At 44.5% G+C, this 27396-nt stretch overlaps 1 protein-coding gene across 1 annotated transcript; it reads left to right on the top strand.

The window, feature by feature from the left end:
- Positions 1–550: 550 nt before the first annotated feature.
- On the top strand, positions 551–27396 carry corin (corin, serine peptidase). The gene is made up of 24 exons (XM_085344326.1): positions 551–637; positions 2769–2919; positions 6139–6447; positions 9131–9242; positions 9465–9569; positions 10956–11179; positions 12236–12349; positions 13317–13424; positions 14257–14367; positions 15900–16022; positions 16518–16625; positions 17531–17762; positions 17869–18011; positions 18102–18209; positions 18311–18424; positions 18527–18637; positions 18988–19111; positions 19795–19923; positions 20181–20230; positions 21432–21618; positions 21696–21858; positions 21936–22044; positions 23236–23369; positions 23450–27396. The coding sequence occupies exons 1-24, from the start codon at positions 575–577 to the stop codon at positions 23630–23632; spliced, it is 3315 nt and encodes a 1104-aa protein (XP_085200452.1). The 5' UTR covers positions 551–574; the 3' UTR covers positions 23633–27396.

Here is a 27396-nt window from a genome sequence, read left to right as displayed (position 1 = left end):
CCTCACTGGTGGGTCACAGCTCTGAAAGACTCCTGGAAACGCCCCTGCTGTTGAAACTGGGGCACCTCTTAATACTCTTAATGCACCTGTTTACCTCCATCCTATGATAGTAAACTCCACCCATCTCATACTCTCTATGCTGCTTCTGTTTGTCTCCAGGGCAGACCCATCTCCACCCACCCATCCACCCTCTCCCTGCCACTTCCCCAGGTGGATGCAGATGTAACCAGAGAGTTCAGAGTCTGATTTGTGTTTGTATTCCTGACAGAACTTTCGGAGGTGTCTCGCACCCGTTGCGGGTTCCCCCCACTCTGAGGAGCGCACATGTGCGGCAGCAGCTTTGAAGCTGGCGCTCAGGAGGCTCCGGCCCTGAACCTGAATCCAGGAGCTTTAATCCCACGTTAAGACCTCCTCACGTGGGCACGACCTGAGCTGTGTGACAGTAAACAGCGGAGGGGGAGGAGACGGGGTAGGGGCGGAGCCAGCGTGTCTCGTGCCCGGTTAGTTAGCGGAGCAGCTCGCGGGCAGCAGACAGAGGGATGGTCTCGCGCTCGGCGCTGGGCAGCAGCAGGTCATGTTGTCCGCGCGGCTGGAGACCTGCCCGCGTGTCACCTTCAGCGGAGCGGGAACTGCGGCGGTGAGTGCCCCCCTCGCTCTCTCTCTCTGTGTCCCCGCTGTCTGCGGAGCTCTCTCTACCTCTGTCCCCGCTGTCTGCGGAGCTCTCTCTACCTCTGTCCCCGCTGTCTGCGGAGCTCTCTCTACCTCTGTCCCCGCTTCTGCTGCTGTCCTTGGTGTCCGTCCTCTGTCCTCTCCGCCTCTCTGTGCTGCTGCTGCTGCAGACTCTTCTTATTCTGCAACACTTCAAAGATATTTCAAGGCTTTAATCAGAGAAGCGTCAACAGAAAACTGACGCAAATATGTTTTTATTTCTGTTTTATTTCAGTCAAATCTCATTGAGTCATCTCTGTTTGAAACCTGTCACAGAAATAATTACAGATTTATTTTCTGTTTAAAAAAATCTATCAGCTGCTTACCAAAAAAGGTAAGCAGTAACATAAAAAAATGTTACTGTCACATTTGTGCAAAAGTCAGTGCACTTTTGTCTCCTGCAGTAACATTTACCCGAGGGCACAGGTGTGCTCAGGAGCATGAAGCATGTAGGAAACAGGATGTTGTTCCAGTATCTGACTTTTAATGTCGTGTAGTGATGTAGTGATGTCCGTCTGTGTAGAGTTTTCAGCGAATGTGAGCTCTGATGGTTATAAAACTGCACCCAGCTACACTTTCATTTCTTTATTAATAACTCTGATAAATTTAATTTCTTCTTAATAAACTTCATTTCTTTTCTCAATGACACCTTAGATTTGATCATGTTTGGGTGATTCGTGGATCTCTGTTTATTCATAAAGACTTTGATTTATTTTGATGTAAAATTTAAGAAGTCATATTAATTGTGGCTCCAGCTGAAGCTCCTCGGGTGGCTGACGCGTCTCCGTTTCTACAAGATGATCCAGAAAACAGCTGAAAGTTCACACACACGCTCAGCTCTCAGACCTGATGATGTGCACTCGTTTACCTGCTAAACACGGTCGTCGCCGTCCTCCTAATCAGTACATTTGTGATGTTTCGGAGACTAAATGATTACAAACTTAGTTATTAACAGATAGTTGTAGTGCTGGAAGAATTAGAGCAAGTTTAATAACTACGGCTAATAATTAAAATAATCACGTAGTGATTTACAAAACAAAACAAACAGTTATTATTTTTGACTCTTTTTCTTAAATAAAAACATTATTAAGATTAAGATATAATGATAATGTTGTAGAAAGCTGACATTTAAACTGTGTTTTCTTTATGTTGTGTGACAGTAAACTGGGTGTTTTTGATGATTTAAATATATCAGGCATCAGAAAATATCAGAACCAATAAATATGAACAGTTTTAAGAATTTACTTTATTAACCTCTTAAGCCCAACGCCCCCTGATACGGGGGCAAAATGCAGGAGATCAGGTAGGCTTGGGGCTTAAGAGGTTAATGCCTGAGGATTGTGTGATTTCAGTTTCCCCAAGACATACGAACAGTAACCGACTGAAATAAATAAAATACAAATAAAATTACAAAATATATACAAATAGCTCAATTCTAAATATGTGTTGCAGAGATTAAATATATATGATTCACATCGTACTCCAAGCTGTTGTTATTCTGATCTTAATTTTACTCCTTACTTAATTTTACCCTTCAAAGTAAAAGTCCTCGCCTAAAAATCCTAAAAGGTGTAAGATGTACATAACGTGCATGTTTGGTTTGTACTTTATTTAACCCAAATAGTGAGCTTCTTGTTATTGTCATGCAATAAAAAGAAAATGATCCAAGCTGCAGCTCTCACACACTCTTTCAGATGCACATGCACGGCAGACGTTGTGGTAATGAATCAGCCAATCAGCACATTAGACAGAGCAGCTCCACAGAGAGAGAGGGTGGTGGAGTGAGCAGTATTTAAGGCGGGGGGCTGCTGTGTGGTGTCAGGTGTCGGCTCGTTGTCATATCTCTTCAAAAATAACTTCGGCGTGTCCAACGGAAACTCTGAGAGGGCAGAAACACCCTGAGCACCCACACCTCTGCTCTCTGTAAAAATAACCTTCAGTGGAAGAAGGGGCGGGGCTAAACAGACAGTATAGAGCCAGAAGCCTCCTCTTTTGTGCTCTGATAACCTGGATCCTGGTGTTTTATGAGTCCTCTGAATGTCTCTCTGTGTCCCACAAAGAATCTGGCTCGAGGACCCCAGGCAAGGATGGGCGGGGAGGCGTGTCCCCACAAGCTGGGCTCCACCAATCACCTTCGGCTTCTCCTCTACATCCTGATTCCCACCGTGAGCCTGCTGGCCGGCCTCCTGCTGCTCGTCCTGGTCCTCACTGGTAGAGACACACACACAAACACACAGTCTGGCTGATGACCTCTGAGGTCAGAGGTGTTCTCAGTGACCTGACAAAGACTCCACCTTCACTTTCAGTCTGGACACGACCCTGATATCACTCCATCCCCCTCCTTCTCTGTCCTCTAATCTCCACCCGTCCTTTGTCTCTTTCCTCCCTTTTCCCTTCTTTTTCCATCCCATTCACACCATCATTCCTTCTTTTTTATTTGGCTTTTATTTCATTATTTCTCTTTTTACGTTCCTCAGTTTAGTTTCCTCCCTGCTTTCCATCTTTCCCTCCGTCGCTGTTACGTCCTCCTTCTTTCCCCTGAGTCATCCTCCTTCTTCCTTCATCCCTCCTTTCTCTCGATGAAGAGGAGCTACAGAGGGATAAGGGGGGAATGATGGAGGCACGGAGAACAGACTGATGTGTGTAGGAGGAGAAGTGTGCATGTGTGTCACCATGACAGCAGGGAGTCCCTCAGCCAATCAGCATGAGGATCAGACTGAAAGGATTTCAAATATTTACGCAGGTAGTAAAAGAGACGCGGCAGCATCTGTCCATCCAGACCTTCACCATCTTCCTCCTCCTCCCCCAGCTATGGTCTTCACCTCCATCACCTTTTCAGCCTCCCCCCTCATCGTTTCTCTTCCTCCACTGGATTTTCCTTCCTTTCTTTATTTTCTCGTGTCTGCTTTGATGATTCATTTCTTTCTCAAATGTATTCAATTCAGTCTTATTTCTCTCTCTGAACACACACACACACACACACACACACACACACACACACACACACAAATATCACAAACATTGTCTGAATGAATAAACTTTTTTTAAAAATTTGAGAACTTATTTTCATTCTCCTCGCAGTGAGAGCTCCGCTCCTCTTTCTTCTTCGTTGGTTTCTTCTCCCTCTGCAGCTGTTTTTCTTTTGTCTTCTTCGCGACTCATTGCACACAGTGTGTGTGTGTGTGTGTGTGTGTGGCTTCTCTCCCCATTACACACTTAATGGTCTTTGCAGTGCCTCCTGCTTGCCTCCGTCTGTTTTCAGCTTTAATGTGAGGCTGTGAGTGAGAGCCTTCACATTCACTCTTCAGCAGTTTTTATTTCTCAGCCTCTGACTGAACGATGATCCACAGTCACACTGTGTGCACAGCACACCTGGTTCTCACTGCTGGACGGTGTTGTTGAGTCTCCACAAGCAGCAGCAGAAGGTTTCAGAGTGTTCTTCTGAGCTTTATCAAAAGCAGCAGCCCGCAGCCTCACATGTGTCCTCCTCAGGGGCGTGAAGTGAACTTTCTGCTGAGCGCAGCAGGAAACCAATCACACCGACAGCTTTTAGTACTCCTGGTTGTTGCAGATATCTGCTCCTGTATCTGCTGCAGGCGTGGGGGGAAGGAATCAGGCTGTTTTTTTAATCTAATCAACAAATAAAAAATGATAAGTTCAGTTTTAGTCAAATTAAAGTCAGCGTGAGAACATCAGCAGATAAAATCTGGTTAATTCATCTTCACTGCAGAGCTTTTCTCTGGTCCTTCACACCAGCTCACCGTCTGACAACCATATTTGTAGTTCGAGATCTACTGACCAATGATTTTGAAATGGCTCTGCTGCATGCAGGTAAACAGCCTGAGCACAGAGCAAATGAAGGAGGGCTTTCGGTAAATCGCAGTCTGAAAACCATCGACTATCATTTTTGGATCCATCCATCCTATTCAAGTTGTCACAGATCCGGCGGCAGGGTACACCTGGACAGGTCTGTCTGTCCCAGCGCTCCGTTTCTTGATTTCCTTCCTGAATTTCTTGTGGCATTCACTCTGATTAATGGCTCCAGCTGTGGGACTTACACTTTGGCACCAGTTTTATTTATTTATTTGATGGAAGTCAGGCGCCGCTTTGCTCAGTCAAACAGAGACCACTCACGTTCATTTTTGAATTATTGGCTGACCTGAGATCTGTGTCTGTAGGCAGAGCTTCAGTAGCTGTTTATCAGTAGCTATATTATTTATATACAGTGATGAGTGGCCTGTTTCACAGTCATGTGGTGTGGATTTCAGGGAGACACTTGGGACTCGTACCCACTGATATTTACAGCACACGCATTCGCCCACCCACTCCCCTCCTTACACTGCAAAAAAACAACCTCCAAGTGCATGACTTATGTACGCAAACATGTTCCTTCACATACGCGAAGACGTCTCTGTCATAAACTGATGTAACAAACGTGCAAAATGAAAATTCCTCGTTTGATTTGTTTGTTGTTTGAGCTGAGAGGAATCTCACACATGTCGGCAGTAATTCGCTGTGTAGTGTTTGAGGGGGTGAAGCCGATGATCTGTCAGTGACTCATTTGTAACATTTATACCAGAAATGCAAATATGAAACCCACGGCTGTGTGTGACAGAAAATATGTAAAAAGATTACCATGGTAACCAGCTCTGTCTGACACGGCTGTGCTGTCTCATTAATAGTTTTTTTTTCTTTGCCAGAAATGTCAGGTTGTTCAAGTTCATAAAGACGGACGCGGCCGGGGACGAAAAACAGTGCTTTAAAAACTCTAAAGTAACAAAGGGAGGAAGAGAGGAAGGGGTGGGGTCCAAAATGCACCCAAACAACAGAGACTCACTGTGAGATCGACACTGTAAGATGTACTGTAACCACACACCAGCAGGGCGAGGGGCAACAAGGAAGTCTGTCAAGGCAATATTCAAGACAGGAAGAGAAAAAAGGCAGGAAGTGAAAACAGAGAAAGCCAAAGAGGACCTGACCTTCAAAATAAAAGAGAAATGAGACTCAAAAGCAGAGAGGGGAACACATTTATCAACTCAAAAGCTTCTTTTCCATTAAGAACTTGGGATTCCTGTCCTTCATTTTGTGGAATTTTCCATTCTCGCCATAACTGAGAGTTTTGCTTCTGGGGTCCTTTATTGATGACACACCTGTGGAAAAGAGTCAGTATGTTCATGGACGTTTAGGTTAAATGTGACCATGCCTGGAGAATACAGAGATTTAGGTTTCTGTGAAAGGAGAGCACTTTTTAGCTTTTATATCTTCTAAATTAATTCCTTAAAACTATTTGAAATGTGTGACACCACACAGCACTCATTCGTTCATGAACTGAAGCCTTAAAGCCACGCTCATGGACGTTCATGAGCGTGGCTCAGAATCATGCCTGAACCGCCTCCTATGATTGGCTGATACCTGTGTCTTCCTCTGCAGGTATATTTGGCAGCACTCACTTGGACCCCAGCCTCCTCCCCTCACCCAAACCCATCGCCGACAGCAACCCTGGTTACCACAGCAACAGCACAAGTGACCCCTACCCCTCCTCCTCATTCACGGTGGAAACCGTCACGTCTTCACCGCAGAACCGCAGTGAGAGCACACCTGCCGCCACCGGCGTTCCCCCGGTGACCTCTACTCAGGCTCCGCCCACTCAGCCATACACAACGCCCCCTGATTGGCTTGCTTCTGTGACATCGCTGAGCACCGCTTGGCCGAGCAGCACCGCCTCTGCACCCGACACAGGTATCAGGTGTGAGCAGGAAAGATGGAAGCAGCAGGGGGTTGTGGGAAACGTACGCAGCTTTTAAAAGACCTGAGTAATGCCAGGGCTAAGGATGAACTACAAATCCCACAGTCCTCTGCAGTCTGTGTCCTTCCTGCTATCCGTCTGTCTGTTGCTGTTGTTGTGTCCTTTCCCATCAAACAGTAAAATCTTATTAGGCTCCATTAGTGTCGACTGGACCAGTTGATACCTGAGAGTAGCTGCAGAGGATGAGCTGCATTCAGATCTGCTGTCCTCTTCTCTCCTCTACTGACCTGATGGGCTGAGCGAGAGTGTGTGTGTGCATCTGTGCTGATAAATCGTTTGTTGGGTTGCTATTTTAAAATTCCCCTCGTCTCTGTCTCTCTCTGTTCCTCTGCTGTCCTTCAGTGTCTCTCTGTCTGTTCCCATGTATTAATGTGCAGTCGAGGTGAATGCTAATGAGCCTCAGTCTATCCTGCGCTCTGATTGGACACTGGACACTCACCAGATTTGGTGGATGTTTGACCTCCTGCCCAGTTCGGCCACCTTGTTAAAAAAGGTCACGCTCAGTGATTAACCGACTCTCTGATGACTTAGATTTCTCCCACTGAGACAACAAGTTAGGCCCTGAAGGTGTCGGTGGTGTCACCTGGCTGTTTGTCCTGCTAATGCTAGCTACAAGTGTCTTATTAAAGCACTGACATTGATACATCCAACTGTGGACAATCCAACCAATTACAGGCGAGGTTTAAACACAGAAAGACCTCAATTTACTGTCATTTGTTATTAGTTATTTGTTATCTTTCTAAGTTATTTGCCCCTAAAAATCTCAGAAGGATGGTCTTACTTATCCTGGAAGGCATTAGTTTGGCCTACTGTAAGCATCCATCCAGACGTCCAGTCCTTTAACCATCCATTTTCTTTTGGGGATCTGTGGCAGCAGGTTATTCTAGTCATTCTTTAAGCTAGCAAAGTTTTCCAGTTACTATATAATCTCTGAGTGTACCCTTTTTGCCTGTGTCCCCAAAAACCTCTAAAGGACATCCTGATCAGATGCCAAAACTGATTGGCTGGCTCCTCCGAAGGAGCAGCAGCTCAGCTCACCAGATGTTTGCACTTCTTACTTTGTCCCTAACAGTCAGTCTGGGAACCTCCCTGATGTTTCAGTCACTTCCTGTTTTTGGTTGCTATCCTCTCCTACACCAACTGGTCATAGCAGATAGCTGCCCCTCTGAGCCTGGTTCTACCGGAGGTTCCTTCCTGTTATAAGGGAGTTTTTCCTTCCCACCAAGTGCTTGCTCGGAGGGGCTCGTCTGATTGTTGGGGTTTTTTCTTTATGTTGCTTTGAGGTGGCTGTGATGTGGCGCTACATAAATTAAACTGAATTGACTGCTCGTGACCACAGGTGAGGGTTAGATTATAGATTGACCATTATGACGAAAGATTGTTTTTCAGCTCGCTTTGATTATAACCATAGTATTTAAAAATAAACACTGACATTCCATGAAAATCATGCAGGTGAAAAATACCAGTACAGTTTTGGTTAGATCAAACACGTATTAAGCACGGGTGCTCCCATTGGCTTTAGGTCAATCCAACCCACTGGCACAGTCAAAAGAATTCAACAGTTCCTGAATGCAAATGTTTCTGCATAGATTTTTCAGTGATATTAGGGTTATTATGGTAATCCCAAGTAGGGCGTCACATCCAACTCTTGGCAAATAACCCAGAGAAGAAAAGCAAACAGCAAAACAAAATAATAAACAGACAGTAAAAACTCAAATGTCTGATAAAATGTCTGTTTCCTGTAGAACTCCATCACACTCCCTCACTTTCAACTCAACCTTTGACTGCTGCAACACCATGCCTGTGATACTGTAATGACCCGAATTTCACTGCTTTCAGGAACCATTGGAATTCTTTCAATTGACCAAATGGTTCAAGAGTTACGGGAGCTGCAGGTGTAAAAAATATAAACCACCTGTCTGACAGGTTAGATTTCAGAGGATTCAAATCTGATAACTGTGAGTTTCACCTGCTGGTTTTGGACTCAGTGTTGTTTGCCATCATTTTCACAAGATCAGCAAACTTTAGCCACCAGACGCTGCTCGTGCAATTAACTCCAGAGCAGCCATCAAAATTCTCCAGAAGACTCCAACAGAACAAACACAATCCAAGGGACCAGTTCAGGGACTCCAGTTAGCTGAGGTGAAGTCTAGCAGACAGCTAGGAGCAAAGAGTCTGTGACAGCTCTATCAAACAGTGAGGATACTAAGCCAGTAATAACCCATGTTTCTATCTAAAATTAGGTTTTTATGCCACTTCTCTCACACTAAGCACAGCTTCCATCTGGGTAACAAAACACAACAATGACAGTGGTATTGCTCAACGTCCACCAAACACATCACGCCATGGGCAACAATGAAGTGAAATATCACTAATAAAACAAAGATCTGTGAAAACCAAACATGCACCAAAAAGTTGTTGTTGAGAAGCATAAAATATTAGAAACTATAACATAAGCATGTCCTAAACAAGCATAGATCAGATTTCAAAAGGAAGAAAAAAGACGTTTGTTAGGTACAAATGTCACGTTGTTTTATAACGAGGCTGTAATGACGACAGCAGCCTGCAGGGGCAGCGTTCGGGGTTTGATCCTGGTGACCAGCTGTCTCTGTGCAGGTAGCTGTCAGCTGATCGTGGAGCCTCAGTGTCACATGTTGCCCTACAATCAGACGTGGCTGTCCTCCTCCGTCGCCGTGGTGAAGAGCTCAGAGGTCGACATGTTGCTAAGGTAACAGTTACTTCCACTAAAAGTCATTGAATTATCTACATACAGCTATTTCATACTGCAAAGAAGACAACACAATTAAAGGCATCACCTCAGGTTGTGTCATGTCAGGGTTTCATTGCTTTTAACATTTAAATGATCCAAACGATTCATCAGTGAATCGACGAGTAGATGAGTGTTAGCTGGGCTCCCGGCGGTGACTGAACGCCAGCGTGTGTGTTTCAGGTTCTTCAGCTACCTCAGCAGACTCTCGTGCTACAGACACATCATGCTCTTTGGCTGCTCGCTGGCTCTGCCCGAGTGCATCGCAGCTGACGGCGCACACAACAGGTAACACACACACAAACCTACAGTCAGCTGTTTCCATACACAGACCTTACTTGGCCTATTTCACAGCCTCTCCAGTTTCCATATAAGCAGCTCGTTGCTGTGGAGTCGTCAGTGTCGACCTTTCTGGACTTGACCTGGGATTGAAGATTGATTGAAAAGTCTGATGTGAGCTGGAGGGCCGCTCTGACCAGACGACAAACATAAAAAACTAAAAAATATAGAAACTATTTATATTAAGAGAAAGGTGGTGAGAAAAAACAAGTCCTGCTGCACTGTGCAAGCTGTTTATTTGCCGTCTGCTTCTTCTCAATCCACAACATGTCCACCTATTTTAATCTGTCCAGAACTGAAGCTGATGTTTGCTCCTTTACTTGTTACCACAGATTGTCCCTTATATTATCTGTAAGCTTCTTTGCTGTGACTAGAAAAGCAGCCTGAACCCTGAGTGGAACTTTGAGAAGATTGAAATATGGTCTTATCTGTTTCTCAGATATCACAGTCGTCTCTGGACACTCATAAAACTCATAATTAGACAATTAGAGCTCAGTGTTAGGTTGCTGTTTGATCGCAGTGTCAAATGTTCTCATCAGCAACACTATCCAGCTGCTCTGCTGCTCAGGGTGAGGGGAGATCCCAGGGCATTAATAAACCGTCAGCGCGCTGCACGCTCAAACAGGTGGCGCCCTTATTATGTCTCAGTTTCAGCTTTTAGCACAGTGCCAGAGGCTCCAGGTGCAAACTCGGTCCAGAGTGAAACAGCGTTTCTTCTTCCCTGTCCTCGTTCCCTAGCATGCTGCTTTGTTCAAACAGCACGACAGCATGTTGGATTAGTTTCAGCGAATGTCCAGCTGCTGCTGACAACAACCAAACCATAGGAGGAAGCTACAGTCTGATAAGACACAGAATAAAGTGCATCTCTCCAAAGCTGTCAGGTGACCGTCAGGAATGTTGGAGGTACCAAAATGCTCAGGCCTTCTTTAAAAGCCTCACAGTGCCGAGCAGCTTCTTTCAGTTTACCTAAACCTTGAATCTCTAATGCGAATGTTGTCTTTCAGTTCCAGCACATTCAGCAAAGACTGAACTTTGTCTTCCTATAAAACACAAACAAGAACATGAAACTCAGCTGTTCACACAGTAAGTGGGACAGCAGCTGTATGTGTGTATATGGCTAATAATAACACCCTCACACCCTCCAAACTCAGAGGACACACACACACGCACACACGCACGCACGCACACACACACACACACGCACGCACGCACACACCTTCAGTGTCAGTGGTTTCAACTCCAGACGACCTCTGACAGGAGGATTATGGGACTTTTAATGTTTTAATGATGCTACCAGCTAACTGCTCCCTGACGTCCGCGTATGTGTGTGTGCAGGACGGTCGTGTTGCCCTGTGCGTCTTTCTGCGAGGCAGCGAGAGAAGGCTGCGAGCCAGTCCTACAGATGTTCAACGCCTCCTGGCCTGACTTCCTGCGCTGCTCCCAGTTCAGCAACACCACCTCTGCTTTGTCACCACCGTCATCACCATCATCACCTTCGCCAACAGGTCTCCTCACGTCACCTGCCTGCTACACACCGCGACAGATTAAAGGGAAACCCTGTGAGTACAAACCACACATAAAATCCTTCACTCAAAAACTGGAGCTCAGACCTCAGGGACCGCCAGTTGGAAAAATGAGCCAATCAGCTAATGTATTAGCTCAGATAATGTCATTAAAACATTCTAAAGGCTCCAAACTCAATCCAGAGTCCAGGTCAGGAACTCCAGTTAGCAGCTATCATCCACCTGACCCGTAATAGTACAAACTTTAAGCCTTAAACTTCTTAAAGGTGAATGAAATTTCCACCTGTTGTTATAATCGTTATCTACAGAGACCAGTTTTTGACCTATTTTTGTAGTAAACATGTTAATTTCTCCTATAAAGTTTTAAAATGGGAGTTTGTGGAAATGGACTTAGACAAGAATATGATTCGAATCTGAATAAAAGGTAGAGGACCAATGATAGAGCCTTGTGGAACTCCACAACCTGAAAACAGTCTGTGACGCCCTGTTCTCACAGTTAATCTGCTGGTTACTGCACTGAGTAAAAATGATTTGGGTTTGAACGTTTTCAGGTGAGATCTTGAAGTCACCAGTAAATACAGTTTCCATTTATGCTAGCTATTACGATGCATGTAGCCAAAGTCTTTTTTCCACAAAGTCTCATGTATTCAAACTTGTACAACTTCCCCGTCTGTATATCTGTGAAACTCCGAGCTTCTAATAATGATACTGAGACATTAAAACTGCAGTAAAAACCAACACAGTCACACATTCGTGTCTTCGAACCAGCTTCAAACCACATCGTGCCAGCTTACAAAAACTGAGAGGCACACAACCTAAAGACATGGGAGTTAGCAAAACGTGGACATGATGTCAATTTTCACATCAACGTTGTTCACGAGGCAGTGCGAGTATAGAATGACCCTTACAGGCTTCCTTTACATCTGCATTCATATTTTTTGTCTCGGTCTCTCATTAAGTTATACTTCTGGTCGTGACTGAAAACAGTTTCTCTATTGGCCAAGTGGACATTAGAGGGACTGCAACTTTTTATACGTAATAAATATCGTTGTTGTACATCACTGCTGTACTCTCTCTCTGATTGGTTGGCAGCCGTATGTGGCGGGAAAGATCATTACTTGTGTGCGACTGGGATTTGCATCCCTCAGAAACTGGTGTGCAACGGCCACAACGACTGTGATGACTGGAGTGACGAAACACACTGTGGTGAGCGCGCACACACACACACACACACACTGTATTGTGGTCTGTGTAAATAGCAGGAAACGTTTCAGCCCGTTGTCATGGTGTTCGCAGGTGATTGAGAGGATGACAGTGGTATGGTCGCTCTGTCACAGAAAGGTGGTCGCCATGGTAATATAAAGAATCTATAGGCAGCGACTATCAGAAAGGCAAAAGGGGAGAGAGAGAGAGTTTTGTCTTTGTCTTTTAATGTCTCTCTCCCTCTTTGTGACCCCAGCCTTCTTTTAACCAGCAGAGGTTTATGTGGCTGTAAAAGTCACACATGACAACGAATGAAGGAAGAACGACAAACGGCTATAAAGTGAGAAACCAACACAACAGGAAGAACTGAAGAGGACAGGAGGGAGAGGACGAGAAGATTAAACATGAGACAGTTTAACCAATATTCATCAGGTCTCCTGTGACGCGTTAGTTTGAAGTTCACATCCTTTATTTGGAGTCTTTACCTGTTTCACATTCCCTATGGAAATGTTATAACAGACAAACTGCAGGGGCACGAGAGAGCTGATTTCAAATCTACATCTTCTAGTATTTAGAACTATTTATAATTTTTAGGGTTTTAAGAGGTTAAAGACAAAAGAAAGTGCAAAAGAGGCCAGACTTAACCATTCATAAATGTGAAGAAAAGAAAAAGCAAAACAAAAACAGGGAGCCAGAAACAAAACAAGAGGAAACAAAATAAAGAAATCAGTGCTGCTGAAAAGCTTCAAGATTTGACAAAACAGGTTATTTAAAAGGTTTGTGGATTGTTAAAAAATGTTCCATTACATCTGTCTTCTGTTTTTTTACTCTGTGCTCTCTCAGGAACGTGATTATTATTATGAAGAAAAATAAATATCTAACATGAGATAAAGGAAAGCACGAGGAAAAGTGTAATGAAAAGAAAAAACACATGAAGAAGAAGTGCTGATCATGTCTCTCTCTCTATCAGTGTGTGCAGATGGCGAGTTTCACTGTAACACGGGTCGGTGTCTCTCGCCCGCTCTGGTGTGCGACGGCTATGACGACTGTGGAGACCTGAGTGATGAGCTCAACTGTGGTAAGACCATACACACACACACACACACACACACACACACACACACACACACACACACACACACACACACACACACATCCATCACAGAGTATCACACACTCAGGGTGACGCAGTTTGGCAGCTCGGGATCAGCTGTGAAATCAGAGAGAGGGGAAGTGTGGACCGGGGGAATCCACCACCTGTCCATCTGACACACACAGACACACACACACACAGAGACACATTTTTGTATCTCTGTGAGGACCCACGCTGAAAGCATCACCAGGCTCAGCTGAGATAAACAGTCTGAGATCGAAGCCAGTTATCATTCCTGCACTGAGGCAATGCAACATATCAGTCTAACTGCTAAATTACAGGAACGCCACAAAGCTAAATTCATTAAAAGTGGAGCTGCTCTGCTCATTTTTACCTTTGTATTTCTGTTCTTCATACACTACAGTAGCTTTACATGAGTTCAAAATCAACTTTTTAAAAAGTATTATTTTGGTCCTCTGTGCAGCCAGTCAGTTCATCCTCTGTCTCGAACAAACTTTAGCTCCTCTTTAAAGCCAGCTATCTTCTGATATCCCTCACCAGCAGAAGGATATAACAGTATCTAATCCCTCTCTGGGACACTAAAGATCCAGGATAGGGACAAAAGGGAGCACTTAGAGCATTAAATCAATCAAATTTCCGAGTCTCATCATTTCATATCGTGTCTTTGTATCCCTATCCTTTAAATAAAGGCTTTAACTGTAATGTTAAATGTTAATAGAAGATTAGCTCAGTCCAGACTCTGGAGGTCGTTCATGTTATTTATTTTATCTGAGTGTAGCTAATTGTATGTTTACAGTGTGTGATGTGGCCCGGGAGCACCGGTGTGGTGATGGGCGCTGCGTGTCCAGAGACTGGCTCTGCGATGGGGACCACGACTGTCTGGACAAGAGCGACGAACTCAACTGCTGTGAGTGACAGCTAGCTTAGCTTTGAGACATCAGTCATGTTTATAACTGGTGATTAATCTAAAGTTGTGTTCAAATCGATATTTAATTGATTAGGAAAATAGTAGCCATGGCAACTGCTGACTTTTTCCATAGACAGTGTTGGGAAGGTTACTTTTAAAATGTATTCCATTACAGAATACAGAATACATGCCTCAAAATGTATTCTGTAACGTATTCCGTTACGTTACTCAATGACGGTAACGTATTCTGAATACTTTGGATTACTTAATATATTATCATGTTTTTTACAACAACGTGAATGTACTATTGCTGTGTGATTTATTACTATTACTGAAGGTCCGCAACTCCGAACTGTAGTAAAGGGACCTCTGACTAATACGGCGGGGTCCCTGTCGGCTCGTAGCCGAGAAATAGCTTTACTTTGTTGTGTGGGTCAACTTTTCTTGCGAGAGACAAAGAGAGGCGTTGAAAGGCTGCTCCAACAGAACTTATTGTTTTCGGAGGAAAACACGAACACGGTGTACAGTCGAGTCTTAATAGCTTACTTACAGCTGGGCTCGTCAGGCTCTCTTCTTGGCTGAAGTGGTTATTATTATATTTACATGCTTCCAGCTCCCGTTTTTCCTCGATGACAACTCGTACCTTTCCACTCCCCTTTTTCTCCCTCCTCGCGCTCACAGACACATAACGTGTATGGCAGTCCATTCTCCCTGCAACACGGACTACACTGCCCATGATGCTACATTCTTTAGAGCTATGCTTGTAGCATTCTGCCTGTTAGCTTAGCACAACAACAACAACAACGAAAAGGCGCTCTCTCACCCAGGAAACACACAGTCGCAGAGAGAGAGAGCGTCGCCCTGTAACCATGGCAACCGTAACGCTGCCGCCTGGAACAACAGAACGTAGCTGTCAAACAAAACCAAACAGTCCTGACCCGCGACAAAATGAAACAGGGAAGTACCGCAGTGTAATCCATTTATTTCAACAAAGTAACTGTATTCTAAATACCACCTTTTTAAACGGTAACTGTAACGGAATACAGTTACTCATATTTTGTATTTTAAATACGTAACGGCGGTACATGTATTCCGTTACTCCCCAACACTGTCCATAGACAACCACAGAAGGATTTAAACTAAGAAATGAGAGGTTTAACTTCGCTCATAATTTAAACAACTTACTACTTACACTTTGTTTGCTACTGGTTGTTCCCATTTTCACAGCTCACTGAGCTCAGCAAAACTTTCCAGTGGTACACACTGCCCTCTGGTGGTGCTTTCATGTGGTGCACTACCAAAAAACAGCATCTTTGGATCAGTTAAAAGAAAAAAAATGGAACTGCAGCAGGAACAAATGTACATATAGATGAAAGGACTGAATAGTGAATGTGAAGAAAGCTTTAGTCTGCCTCACATGGTTTCCACTCCGAGGGAAACGTGACAACTTGTGAGCGCTCAGCTGATTTACTGCTGTGTCACGTGTTACTATAACTCATCAAAAATGACAGTAAGTGTGTGTGTGTTTGCAGCTTGTAAGAGTCAGGGTCTGCTGGAGTGCAGGAACGGTCAGTGCATTCCTTCCGCGTTTCGCTGCGACGGCGAGGACGACTGCAAAGATGGCAGCGATGAAGACAACTGCACCGTAGACCAGAGTGAGACTCTGTCTGTCATTAGAAGCAAAATCACACTAAAAGAAAGTTCAGACAAACTAACCTTTTGACCATAAAAGCTGTTATAAAAGACAGAAGATCATTCAGATGAACAAACATCTCACACATGACTTGGTAAATCTTAGATCCCTAATGACTAAGATAATAATTCATTTTCAAAGCTAATCACATCCTAATCGTCACCACAAGACAACACTTTTATTCATAAAGCAGCTTTCCTGCACAGAGGCAGATTCTTAAAACTTAAAACAAGTTACAGGAGCCAAACTGTTATATATACTGACTGTTCTTCAAACTAGACACAGTTCATTAGCTATCAGGGCCTTTTTGATTGGTTTGACTCACTTTGTAAAGTCTCACCTTCTGCCTGCATGTCACCCTGTCCCAGCAATCCTCCTCTGTCACACATCTCCAACATCCTATTTCCAGTATTTCCACTATAGCGCCTTACCTGTGTGTGTGTGTGTGTGTGTCCAGGTCAGGGTGGATGTGTTCCCGGTCAGCCCAGCTGTATTGCCACTTCCTGTCAGCCCATGTGTGCTGGCGGCAACGCCGTGTGCGACCCACAAAGCAACAGCAGCTGCAGTGAGTCATCAACAAACTGTCCTCACAAAGATAAATCTGACAATGAGAAGCTTGTCACATTTAACCCTTTATCACCCAAGTATCATACCTGGATTTACTTTTTAATTTTGGCTGTAAAATTACAAAAAACTCATCTTTCAGTTTCCAGTTGAATTTTCTATTTAACCCAAAATGCGGAGTTACAGTAATGAGGTGCACAGATGGTAAAATGCAGGCGGTGATGCCTCTGTGTTCACACAGCAGCATCTTCTGAATCCAATATCCTAATCTGATACTCCTAATCTGATACTGCGAATCGCCCAGTGAAGCTTGTGTCTGGTACATCTGTGAGGCTCCATTAATGCCGACCCATATCCTCATGTTTAGGAACAACATCTGCTTCATCCAGATGATGTTTTTTTGTTTTGTTTGTAAAGATTGTTTCAGCATGATGATGGCAAACAAATCATTTTGCTCATATTTCAAAAGCAGGTCTCTGTAGTAAAAGAGTCTGACTGTTAACCTGTCCTGTCTGCAGGTCAGACCTGCTATTGTCTGAAAACATCTGGAGCTTTATCAGATGAAAAACACAATAAAGGAAGTCCAGAGCTTTGAGCAGCTGGAATTCTGTATGAAGCAGAAACATTTAGCTCCTGAGGAAATGGTCTCATCAGTCCCCACACACTTAAAATGACATGTTCACATATTCCTACATGACTTTAAAAACATTCTGCACTGTGTGTTTACTTCTTTTTACTTCTTAGCTTTTATTTTGACATTTTAAAGTAATTAGCTTCTAACTTGATTCATGCTTGGATGTATTTTAAACCTAAAAATGGAAGTTAGTCATGTCGTATGCATTATGTGGGTGACAGTGTGTAGGTTTCCCTCTCGTATTAGTCTTCACTCTGCGCTCTGTGTCCCAGCTCGCTGTGAGCCAATCAGCCTGGAGCTGTGTATGAATCTGCCCTACAACCTCACCAGCTTCCCCAACTACCTGGGTCACCTGTCCCAGAGAGAGAGCTCCGTGTCCTGGGAGTCCTCTCTGTTCCCCGCTTTGGTCCAGACCGGCTGCTACCAGTACCTAATGTTCTACGCCTGCACGCTGCTGGTACCAAAGTGTGACCCGGTCAGCCTGCAGAGGGTGCCGCCCTGCAGGTCAGCGCACAGTCAGCTAGTTAATCATCACTTTATTCCTCTGGAAGGTTTCAGATACCTTTCCTCTCTCCTTCTCTCACTCTGTCCTCACCCTCTCGCCCTGCAGGTCGTTGTGTCGTAGTGCAAAGGAGAAGTGTGAGTCGGTGCTCAGCATTGTGGGATTGCAGTGGCCGGAAGACTCAGACTGCAGTCAGTTTCCAGAGGAGGGAGGAAACACAACCTGCCTGCTGCCAGAGGCCGGAGTCGACGGTACACTCCGTTTGTCCCGAAGACGGTCGCTGAAACTTTCTGCTCCTAAAACTAAAATCTTCTGTTCGATGTGTGTTTTCGTGGTGACAGAGTGCTCTCCGAGCCACTTCAAGTGCAGGTCAGGTCGCTGCGTGCTGGCAAGCAAACGCTGTGACGGACACCTGGACTGTGACGACCACAGCGACGAGGACAACTGCGGTGAGTCGTTTCAGAGTCATCGAGGCCGCCGCGGCCTCATCGAGACGAATGCTTCAGCAGTTTAGTGCAGCAGGTCATGATCTCACCTTTCTGTCTGTCAGGCTGCTCTGAGCGTGCTCTGTGGGAGTGTCCCGGCAGCACAGTCTGCATTAAAGCCAGCATGATCTGCGATGGGTTCCCAGACTGCCCCCAGCTGGTGGACGAGACCAACTGCTGTAAGACTCCCTGATGTTGATGTTATTATGTTTTGTTCTGCGCTGGGCCAACAATCCCCTTCCTGACTGTATTATTAATGATATCCATTCATATTTCCTCAGCGGTGTGCAGGGATAACGAGCTTTCCTGTAACAACCATCAGTGTGTCCATCGCACTCTGTGGTGTGATGGAAAGAAGCACTGCTCAGACAGCTCCGACGAATGGAACTGTGGTAGGATAGTCCCACTTTTAAAACGTTGGGTTGTTCTTTAATATGTTAACAGGGACACCTGAGTGCAGCTTTGGTCCTTCTACTTTTCATCCTGCAAAATCAATCTCTGTGTCTGCTTATTTATACATTCACTAACTATTGATAATGATGAAACAGCAGAGAGTATTTGTAGTAGGAAGCTGTGTATCATCTGCGTGAAGTGAAGTTCAACATGATAAAGTTGCACAGGGAACATTTATTTACTGGTTTTAAAAAAAGGAATTTCGGACGTGACTTATAAATATTTTACAGTATTTCATCTCTGATGAGTATTTACTATCCAAACATGCGCTGATCTGTTCTCTCTGCAGTGTCTCTGTCCGATCGATCGGGCTCTGTGCTGACGGTGTTTAAGACGGCGGCAGAGTATCAGGTCTGTGCAGATGAGTGGAACGACGAGCTGAGCGAACTGACCTGCAACCAGCTGGGACTAGGGTAAGGTTAGTAACACACGCACACGTTATTAAAGACTTTCTTCACATTCAAATATTTTTATTTATGATGTGGAGAGAAATGAGACGAGTCCCCAAAGTGTGAAGTAAAAACATCCAGTTGGACTTCCTGTCTTGTGTTTCCCCGCCTGGCTGACCAGCTCCTTGATATTCGTTCAGAATCTCACCTCCGACTCCAGCTGCATCATCCCGGACTGCAGCTGACAGGCTCAGACTGTCCTCTGCTCTGAAAATCAGTTTTGAGACGGTTCAGTTACTGCAGTTCAGAACAGTGGAGTTGGAGTCTGCCCTTGGGATGAGAAACTGACTGGAGACACGTTATTCTGAGGGAAACTCTAAATACATACACAAACCATCTAAAAGTAGTTTTTAGACGTGCACTGCAGGCATTGATCTTTGTAGACATTACCCAGAGGAGCTGGAGGTGAAAACAGATGTCTGACTCACAGATGGGCTTTATCCTGTCAGATTTATCCTTGTAAAAGTAATTATTTGTGGATTTATTCTGTGAGAATAGAGCAGGTAATTGTCAGGTGAATTCGGTGTTCTGTCTCGTGCACACTCCACCCAGACAGCTTCACTGACCCAAAGCAAACACATTGTTTCCTGCAGTGTGAGCATTTCTGAGTTTCTGATGGAATAAGCATATTGTGTTTGTCTCTGCAGGGTTCCCTCCTCTGTTTCCAGGGTGCCTGATCAGCCCGGCGTCCAAGGCCGTCGACGCTGGTTACACGTCCACCCCGAGTGGCACCAGAGGAACGGTTCTGCTCTGCAGGCCCGGCTGGAAAAGAGAAGGTAAGAAGCTTGTGGTGAGTCGGTCAAAGAGACCAAACTGAGGCTGATTTAATAAGAGGGCCTCAGTCCAGCACGGAGTCTGTCTGCCGGTCACTGATGTTAAAAGCTGTCTGCAGTATCTGGGCTGAGCCCATCAGGCAGGAAACAGGACACCTGTTCAGGCAGGATGTTGTCTTACCTGGCTGTTTTGAAGAATCACTGTGAGCTGGTGTCGCAGTGATGTGTTTATAACAGATGTTTCTCTGTCTGTCCTGCAGTCATGCGTGTCACTCCAGGCAGAGAGTTTCAGTCCTGTGTACCAGAGAAGGTAAACCTTCTTCTTTTATCCCTTACTTACTGATTTCTCTCAAATCAGTGTGTTTGTAGAAGCATGTTAAAGTGGACGTGTTTAACCTTTCCCTCATAGTCTTGCTCTGGTGGTGGATGCTCATAAAATAATTATGAGGTCAATAATGGTTTTTTTTCTGCTCTGGCTCTGTATGATGTCACAGAGAGCATCTATATCGTTATCTCTGATGTTCCAGCCATTCAGGGTTTGACTTGTAAAGGATGGAGCTAAAAATGCTCGTTTTTAAGGGGCTGCACAAAGGCCCAGTGTGAGATAAAGAAGTGTGATTTTGAAGCTACTGTAGTTGAGTTGAAGAGTCAAACGGAGGTACTTTGTATGAGCAGGAGTAGATCAGCACTGTCACTCCTCCTGCTACCAACAGATGGAGCTCAAATTTAAAAGTTTAATCTCAAAAACTGTCAAAGCAGCCACATTCAGCGCTACAGTCACTTATACACCGTTATGTATGAGGCCCAGCTGTTGATGCTGATCAACAGCTGGACCTGCACTCAAGGTTTCAGTGTAGTTTGGTATTTTGGAGTTCAGACGTCCAGCTGCTGTCTGACTGATGTTGACTGTCAGATTCCAGAGATGGTCACCTTCTGACCAATTATACTGCGTTCTCTGTCACAACCTGCATGTTGTCTGTAGGTTGACTGAAGCAGACATAACAATTATAGATTGTATAAATCACAGCGTGATGCAGAGGCCTCGTCATTTTAAAGCCTTTACCTTATAACTGTATGGCTGCCACCATATTGGAGCCTGAAGTGACGATCTGTTAGTACAATTAACCACACACCAGGTATATCAATATTATTATTATCATCATCATTATTATTATTTATCAGATAATTGCATTAAAAATGCTTCAAAAAGGCTCCAACTGTACAAACACAGCTCAGGAACTCAAGTCGCCGTCCTGCTGTCAGCCAAAGAGGCCACGCCCCCATGAATATAACTTTAATAATTAACATGGCATCAGAGACCATAACCGTTTCCTGTATTAGGCTGTAAACATGTTTGTTTCTGGTGTAAAGTGGACATTTAACACGGGAGTCTATGTGGGCTGTTGCCCTTTTGGAGCCTCAAGTGGACGTTGGAGGAACTGCAGGCTGTGAGGTTGCTGGTTGGCTGGCTCATCATAAACAAATCCACTTTGTCTCTTTGTTGCCGTCAGAGTGCGGTCTACGCCAGGCGGTGGGCCTTCACCCTCACAGGAAGAAGCGGATTCTGGGTGGCCGGGTGTCCCGGCGGGGGGCGTGGCCCTGGCAGTGCTCGCTGCAGAGCGGTCAGAGCGGACACGTCTGCGGCTGCGTCCTCATCGCCCGGAAGTGGGCTCTGACAGTCGCGCACTGCTTCGAGGGGTAAGTCTTCAGGATGTGTCGTGAGTGAGCCACATTTTATTTTAACCTCACACACTAACGGTGTGTGTGTGTCACAGGAGAGAGAGTGCAGACCTGTGGAAGGTGGTGCTGGGCATTAACAACCTGGACCACCCAGGAGCTCACAGTCAGAGCCGAGGGGTGCGCTCCATCATCGTACACCCGCGCTACAACCGGGCGGTGGTGGACTACGACATCAGTATAGTGGAGCTGGACTCTGAGGTCAGAGCGTGCTGCTGCACAGGATCGAGTATCAGCTGTAATCGCACTGGACTGATGAGGCGTGTTAATGTTTGCAGATTGAGGAGACGACCTTCGTCAGACCGGTGTGTCTTCCTCAGCCGGGCCAGCTGCCTTTACCCGACTCCTACTGTTACATCACCGGCTGGGGTCACATGGGCAACAGGAGTGAGTACATACACACTTCAGTCTTTGGCCGTATCCCACTCCTAACCTTAGACTAAACTCGCTTTTTGTACTTGCAGCACAAGTAGGCACGCACACATCTTTCAATCATTCGTCTACCAGAGTTTTATTCTCGTCACGTAGAGTCGGTGCATTTAGACTTTGCAGAGTCCTGCTCTCTGTCTTCATCTGCTGGTTGAAAAACATCAGGCCGGCAGCTCTTTTTGAAAGCAGAAAGAACGAGCCGAGTCAGAGAGGCTCTGCTCTCGTTATTCAGATTCACTCTGAGAGAGAGTGGATGTAACTCACTTTCTCATGCTGCTCTGTGCTCAAGCGCTCTAAATCTAGACTCCATCCCCGCGAAAGTTACATAAACTTGAAATCATGCAGCTTGGTTTGAAACCACAAACCTTTCTCCTGCTTGTAAAGTTGTAACTGATGTTTCATTAACCTGTCAAACTGGGGAGTTTCATTCATTTCAGATTAGCTAGCAGTTAAGCAAGAAGACTCTTCGCGTAGCTTACCAAAGATATTGTGTGGATTGAAATGTGACGAGCTCGGAGCGCGTCTGGTCTCACTGTTGCACCCACACGTGTGTCACAGGACCGACGCCGATCCTGGGAATGCTCCAGGCGTGGCTGGGTCGCGTTCCAGCTCCGATGCAGCTGCTGCAGCTGGTTGTTTCCACTCAGGAAAATATTTGATGTTCCACCAGATACACACCAGCGTGTTTCAGAAGGGTCACACAGGTGGCTCCAAAAATAACACCAAGTCTATCGTTTTTATTCTATTTTCACCTCAGTCTCCATAATCATAATCATAATCTGCCTTTTCACTCAATTTAAGTGCTCAAGACGCTTTCTACTCCACGTCTCAATCACCTAATCATGCACTCATGCAGTGATTTTATGTACGCCTAGGCAGCTTTTACATTTACACACTTAGACACCAGTGGATGCATCAGGGGCAACTCGGAGTTCATTTTTATGTCCAAGGACACTTGGAACTAACAAAACGACATAAAAGACGTGCTCTTGTTAGTCGCCAAGAGCGTCCTCCGTGTGAAAACAGCGCTCATTCCTTCTGATCTTCGAGCTTTAACGTCCTGTGAAAGGAAAGCTCAGAGTACTTCGAGAGCCTTAGCGCTCTTATTATATTTAAAGCCTCCTCTTCATCCTGTGTGTTTGTGTGCAGTGCCCTTTAAACTGCAGGAAGGGGAGGTCCGGATCATCTCTCTGTCTCAGTGTCAGTCCTACTTCGACATGAAGACCATCACTCCCAGAATGCTTTGTGCCGGCTATGAAGCTGGAACCGTCGACTCCTGCATGGTAACATCTGCACCAGTCCAGCATGAAGTACCGAGGCCACACAGTTTCTCAGTGTGTGTGTGTTTAACGTGTGTGTTCAGGGTGACAGCGGCGGCCCACTGGTGTGTGAGGAGAGCAGCGGTCGCTGGACGCTGTTCGGCCTGACGTCGTGGGGCAGCGTGTGCTTCAGTAAAGTGCTCGGACCCGGGGTTTACAGCAACGTCACGCACTTCACCCCCTGGATCCAACAGCAGATCTACATCCACACATACCTGACCGACTGACACATACGCTCACTCACCTGACACTTCCTGCTCCAAGCTCTCATTCATTCCAGAAGGAAGTGATGTCATCATCAGCCACAACACACGTTCAGTTCCTTAACCTGTGCCTATACTGATAGCCTTCAGACGCTGTGTGAGCAGCAGCTGATGTTGTCGGTGATTGAAAGTTACATCCATACAATCAGTCACTGAACTCTGACCTTATTGTTTTTATTACTCGACACATTCAAACCTACAAACATCACAGAAACAAAAACATAACCTCTGTGACGGTTAACCAACGCTCAGTGCTTCATGCTGGACTTTATACTAAGATACTTTTAAATTATGTAGTTCGAACCAACCATTGAACTTCCTGGGGCTGAAAAAACGACGAAGCATCAAAGACGGCAGTTCCTCTGCTGGGCTTCATCTCAGCTAACTGAAGTCACAGAAAACACCCAGGACACTTTCACTTTTCAATTCAATTTATTTCAGTTCAACTTTATTTATATAGAACCAAATCACAACAACAGATACATCAAGATGCTTTATATTGTAAGGTAAACAGTAAAGTCTGTTTAAACTCTGGTTAAACTCCATCATGAGACATTCAGCAGTGGTTTCATTTCACAGCTTTTTGCTTCTGTCACAAACTACACTATCCTCACACAGACCTAACAACTGCTCAAAGAAGTGTATCCCCAGATCAGCTGGTGAGTGGTTACTGGAGTTGGATGGGTGAAACTGGTTAAAAAGATGCTGCTCAAAACCTCTAGTTTGACCAGTTCAATCAGTCCAAGCCAAACAGATTGCAAAGGTTGCATCGAAGCTTGTCTGCAACTGCTCGCCAAGCAGAAGGAAAACATAGAAGTGTGATGTTTGACGTGCAGTCGGCAAGTAGTTGCAGGTTGGAGGTTGCGAACCAGCCTCCAGCCCTGTGTGAGAGAGGACTTAGAGCAGTAGTTCAAACTCAACATTGTGATGTTCATGTGTATCAGATGGCACATGGTCTGTTTCCAAGAACTCCATAAACTACTTGTTCAAACTTTAAATCAGCATTAAAGCAGAAAAACTCCATTTCACAGTCATTTTCTCCGGCTACTTTGCCGGAAATACTCCTCAAGGTTTCTGAAGAACATTGTCTTAAGGAGGAGCTAAAACAGCTTGTTTCAGACATGGCCCAGTATAAGTTAAAGAAGGATTATTATAAAGTGTGACTCATGCACAGCTACTCTAGAAACATCAAGGAATACAAATATGGAGCTGGAAATGAGCAGGATAGATTCACTTACTTACCTAACTCATTAATCCCTATTTTAAAAATTATTTAATAACAGCAATTAACAGATTAATGATAGTTTTGCAGCTGTGATACAAAATTGTGTTTGTGCTAAACATCCTGTAAGCAGAAGCTAAATCTGCTATTTCAGAGAAGATTGAGGACTGTTTCCCGGACTGTAGCTGTGAAACCGAACATTTTAATGATATTAAGGCGTTTAGCGCTGAAGCTGCTAAAACAGACCAGCCGAGCACTCATTTTCCCACAATGCTTCACTCTATAGTGCCTAGCAGTAAAAAAAAAAGAAACAAAACAAAAAAAAATTTGTTACTTGTACAATGTCGTACTGTACGTGTGTGTGTGAGTGTAAGCTGCTGTGTGAGCGTCAGAAAGTGCTTCAAACCACACTGGCAATTTATATCAGGCAACTTTGATGGTCAACATGTAACTTTGTTCTCGCAGCTGCTAGTTACATTTATTTTCTTTCAGACAGAAACCTCTAACTGACCCCCCCGACCCCAGTCGTGCTGTATAATGGCACATGAAGATGTAACACAAGCTTTATTTTTGTATATAGCATACACCGATGTAGTTTTAAGCCGTGTTTATTCATGTTTGTTTACGATAATGAAAAATGTCTTCAGAGGTGAAGTTAGAACAATGCAGATCATTAGCCTTTAAAGTTTCTGGCTTACAGATATATCGTTAGTAACGTAAACAGTTAATAACACGCTTATTATAAATGATAAATCAGGGGACTTGAAGTAAAGTTTTACCCAGTTTTTATCTAAAAGTAACCTAAATGTTCATCAAAGTGGATAAAGCGCAAAAAAGCAAATATTTAAACTGCCTGTGAAGTATAACTTTAACGTATTGCTAATGTGGAAACATTAGTGTTAATCCAAATGTTAACATAAGACATATGAGCTTTATCTCATGTATCAGACGGTCAGACTGTAGTTTAAAGCTAGCAGACTCACTAACACAAACGATTAACTGCCAAATTAGCGCCAGCTAGAGTACGAAGCACAAATGTAGCACAGTATAGAGCGTTTAATGATGTGTTTTCATAGCGTTAGCACTAAGCTACATTAGCTTTTGCTGTGTATTTACAAGCCGTTTAGGTCCAACTGTTCAACAGTAACAGTTTTCACACCGTAGCTGAACTAGAAGGAGGAAAAAAGATATTAAGACTTCATTAAAACTCACAACAGACGGTTTGTTTGCAGTTTACGTGTTCTGACGGCGTTTTTTTAGATGACTCTTCAAACATGGAGAGGGTTGTGGGAAAAAAGGTTGAATTTTCTTTGTTGCAGTACTCCGAGTGATCACTGGGGTGTTGCCTCTATTTACATACACATGTTTACCACATTTATGCTTTAAGCTAACTGCCTCACACTGAATTCACTGAAATATTAATGGTAACTGTTTTTGTTTGTTTTGTTTGCCTCATATGTGTGACAAAAATACTCACACAGACAGCAAAGAAGCATCAATACAACAGAGTAAAACCCTGACTCATACTGAGGCCTCAGTCACACAGGCCTAGAGACACTCAGCAACCTCTGGTCACAGGGGGAAACGTGTATTCCTCAATCGGTTGACAAGTGGTTGCTAGCTGTTGCCAGGTGAAATCAGTCACAACAAAGGTGAACCACCAAAAATCTCCACGTGATGGTTGGTTGTTAGCAGTTTGCAGTGACTCCTCCTAATTTGTCTGCAAGACATCTTCTCATTTTTCCCTGGCACACAGTGGTTGCCCGGTGGTTGCCAACCAGTCTCTAGGCCTTGTGACTGGAGCCTTAGACTTCTGGGAGATCTGGTGGAGCTAGTGGACATGCAGGCGGTGATTCCTGTTTTTCTCCACCAGAGGCTCCAAAAGGCTGAATGCTGGTCATAATACACCCTGCAGTTATCTGGGCTTTTGTTTCAGAAAGCAGGTTTAGTGAAAACTCTGAGTTTGTTAAACCTGAGACGTAAGTTTAAAACTAAGGTGGAAATGTTTCACTCATCGTGTCCACTAATGAATAATTGGAGGCTGTGAATTTGTTTCACTTGGCGAGATCAACATTTTAGCACTTCTCCCCATTTTGACTCCCTGTTAACCCAGTGGAAGAGTTGCCCAACGAATTGCCCCGTTGACCTTCTGTGCTGAGGTCGGACTCACATCCAGAACATTCCAAGTTGCTGCTGCTGATGTTGTTTTGTGTGTTTGGTTTTTTAAGAGTATTTTTCTACAGCGTTTTGTATGTCATGCTTCTTACACAGGGCTGTTAGTGTGTGTGTGTGTGTGTGTGTGTGTGTGAGCACACAGTCACATGTAAGGACTGTGTGTTTGTTTCTTCCTGATTTAGCTGTTATGACTTTGTTATCATGATGATGATGATGAGTAATGTTTGATTATATGGATTCAAATGCTTTATGGACAGACTGTAGCCTTTAATGTTTGTGTAAACAGTGAATATTTGGTTTATATCATCTTGTATCACACTAATAAACTTAT

The sequence above is a fragment of the Diplotaxodon limnothrissa genome, linkage group LG3 (assembly GCF_057381915.1).
Source record: "Diplotaxodon limnothrissa isolate DT_005_m linkage group LG3, D_limnothrissa_male_GT1.1, whole genome shotgun sequence".
NCBI classification, from domain to species: Eukaryota; Metazoa; Chordata; class Actinopteri; order Cichliformes; family Cichlidae; genus Diplotaxodon; species Diplotaxodon limnothrissa.
This window is presented reverse-complemented; position numbering and strand designations above follow the sequence as displayed.

Excerpts from the sequence above, each read along its gene's own strand:
- corin (XM_085344326.1), top strand. The coding sequence starts at position 575 with ATGTTGTCCGCGCGGCTGGAGACCTGCCCGCGTGTCACCTTCAGCGGA. Across the intron at positions 18,012-18,101 it reads GCCAGAGGCCGGAGTCGACG|AGTGCTCTCCGAGCCACTTC; the intron begins GTACACTCCGTT and ends TCGTGGTGACAG. Across the intron at positions 23,370-23,449 it reads GAACCGTCGACTCCTGCATG|GGTGACAGCGGCGGCCCACT; the intron begins GTAACATCTGCA and ends GTGTGTGTTCAG.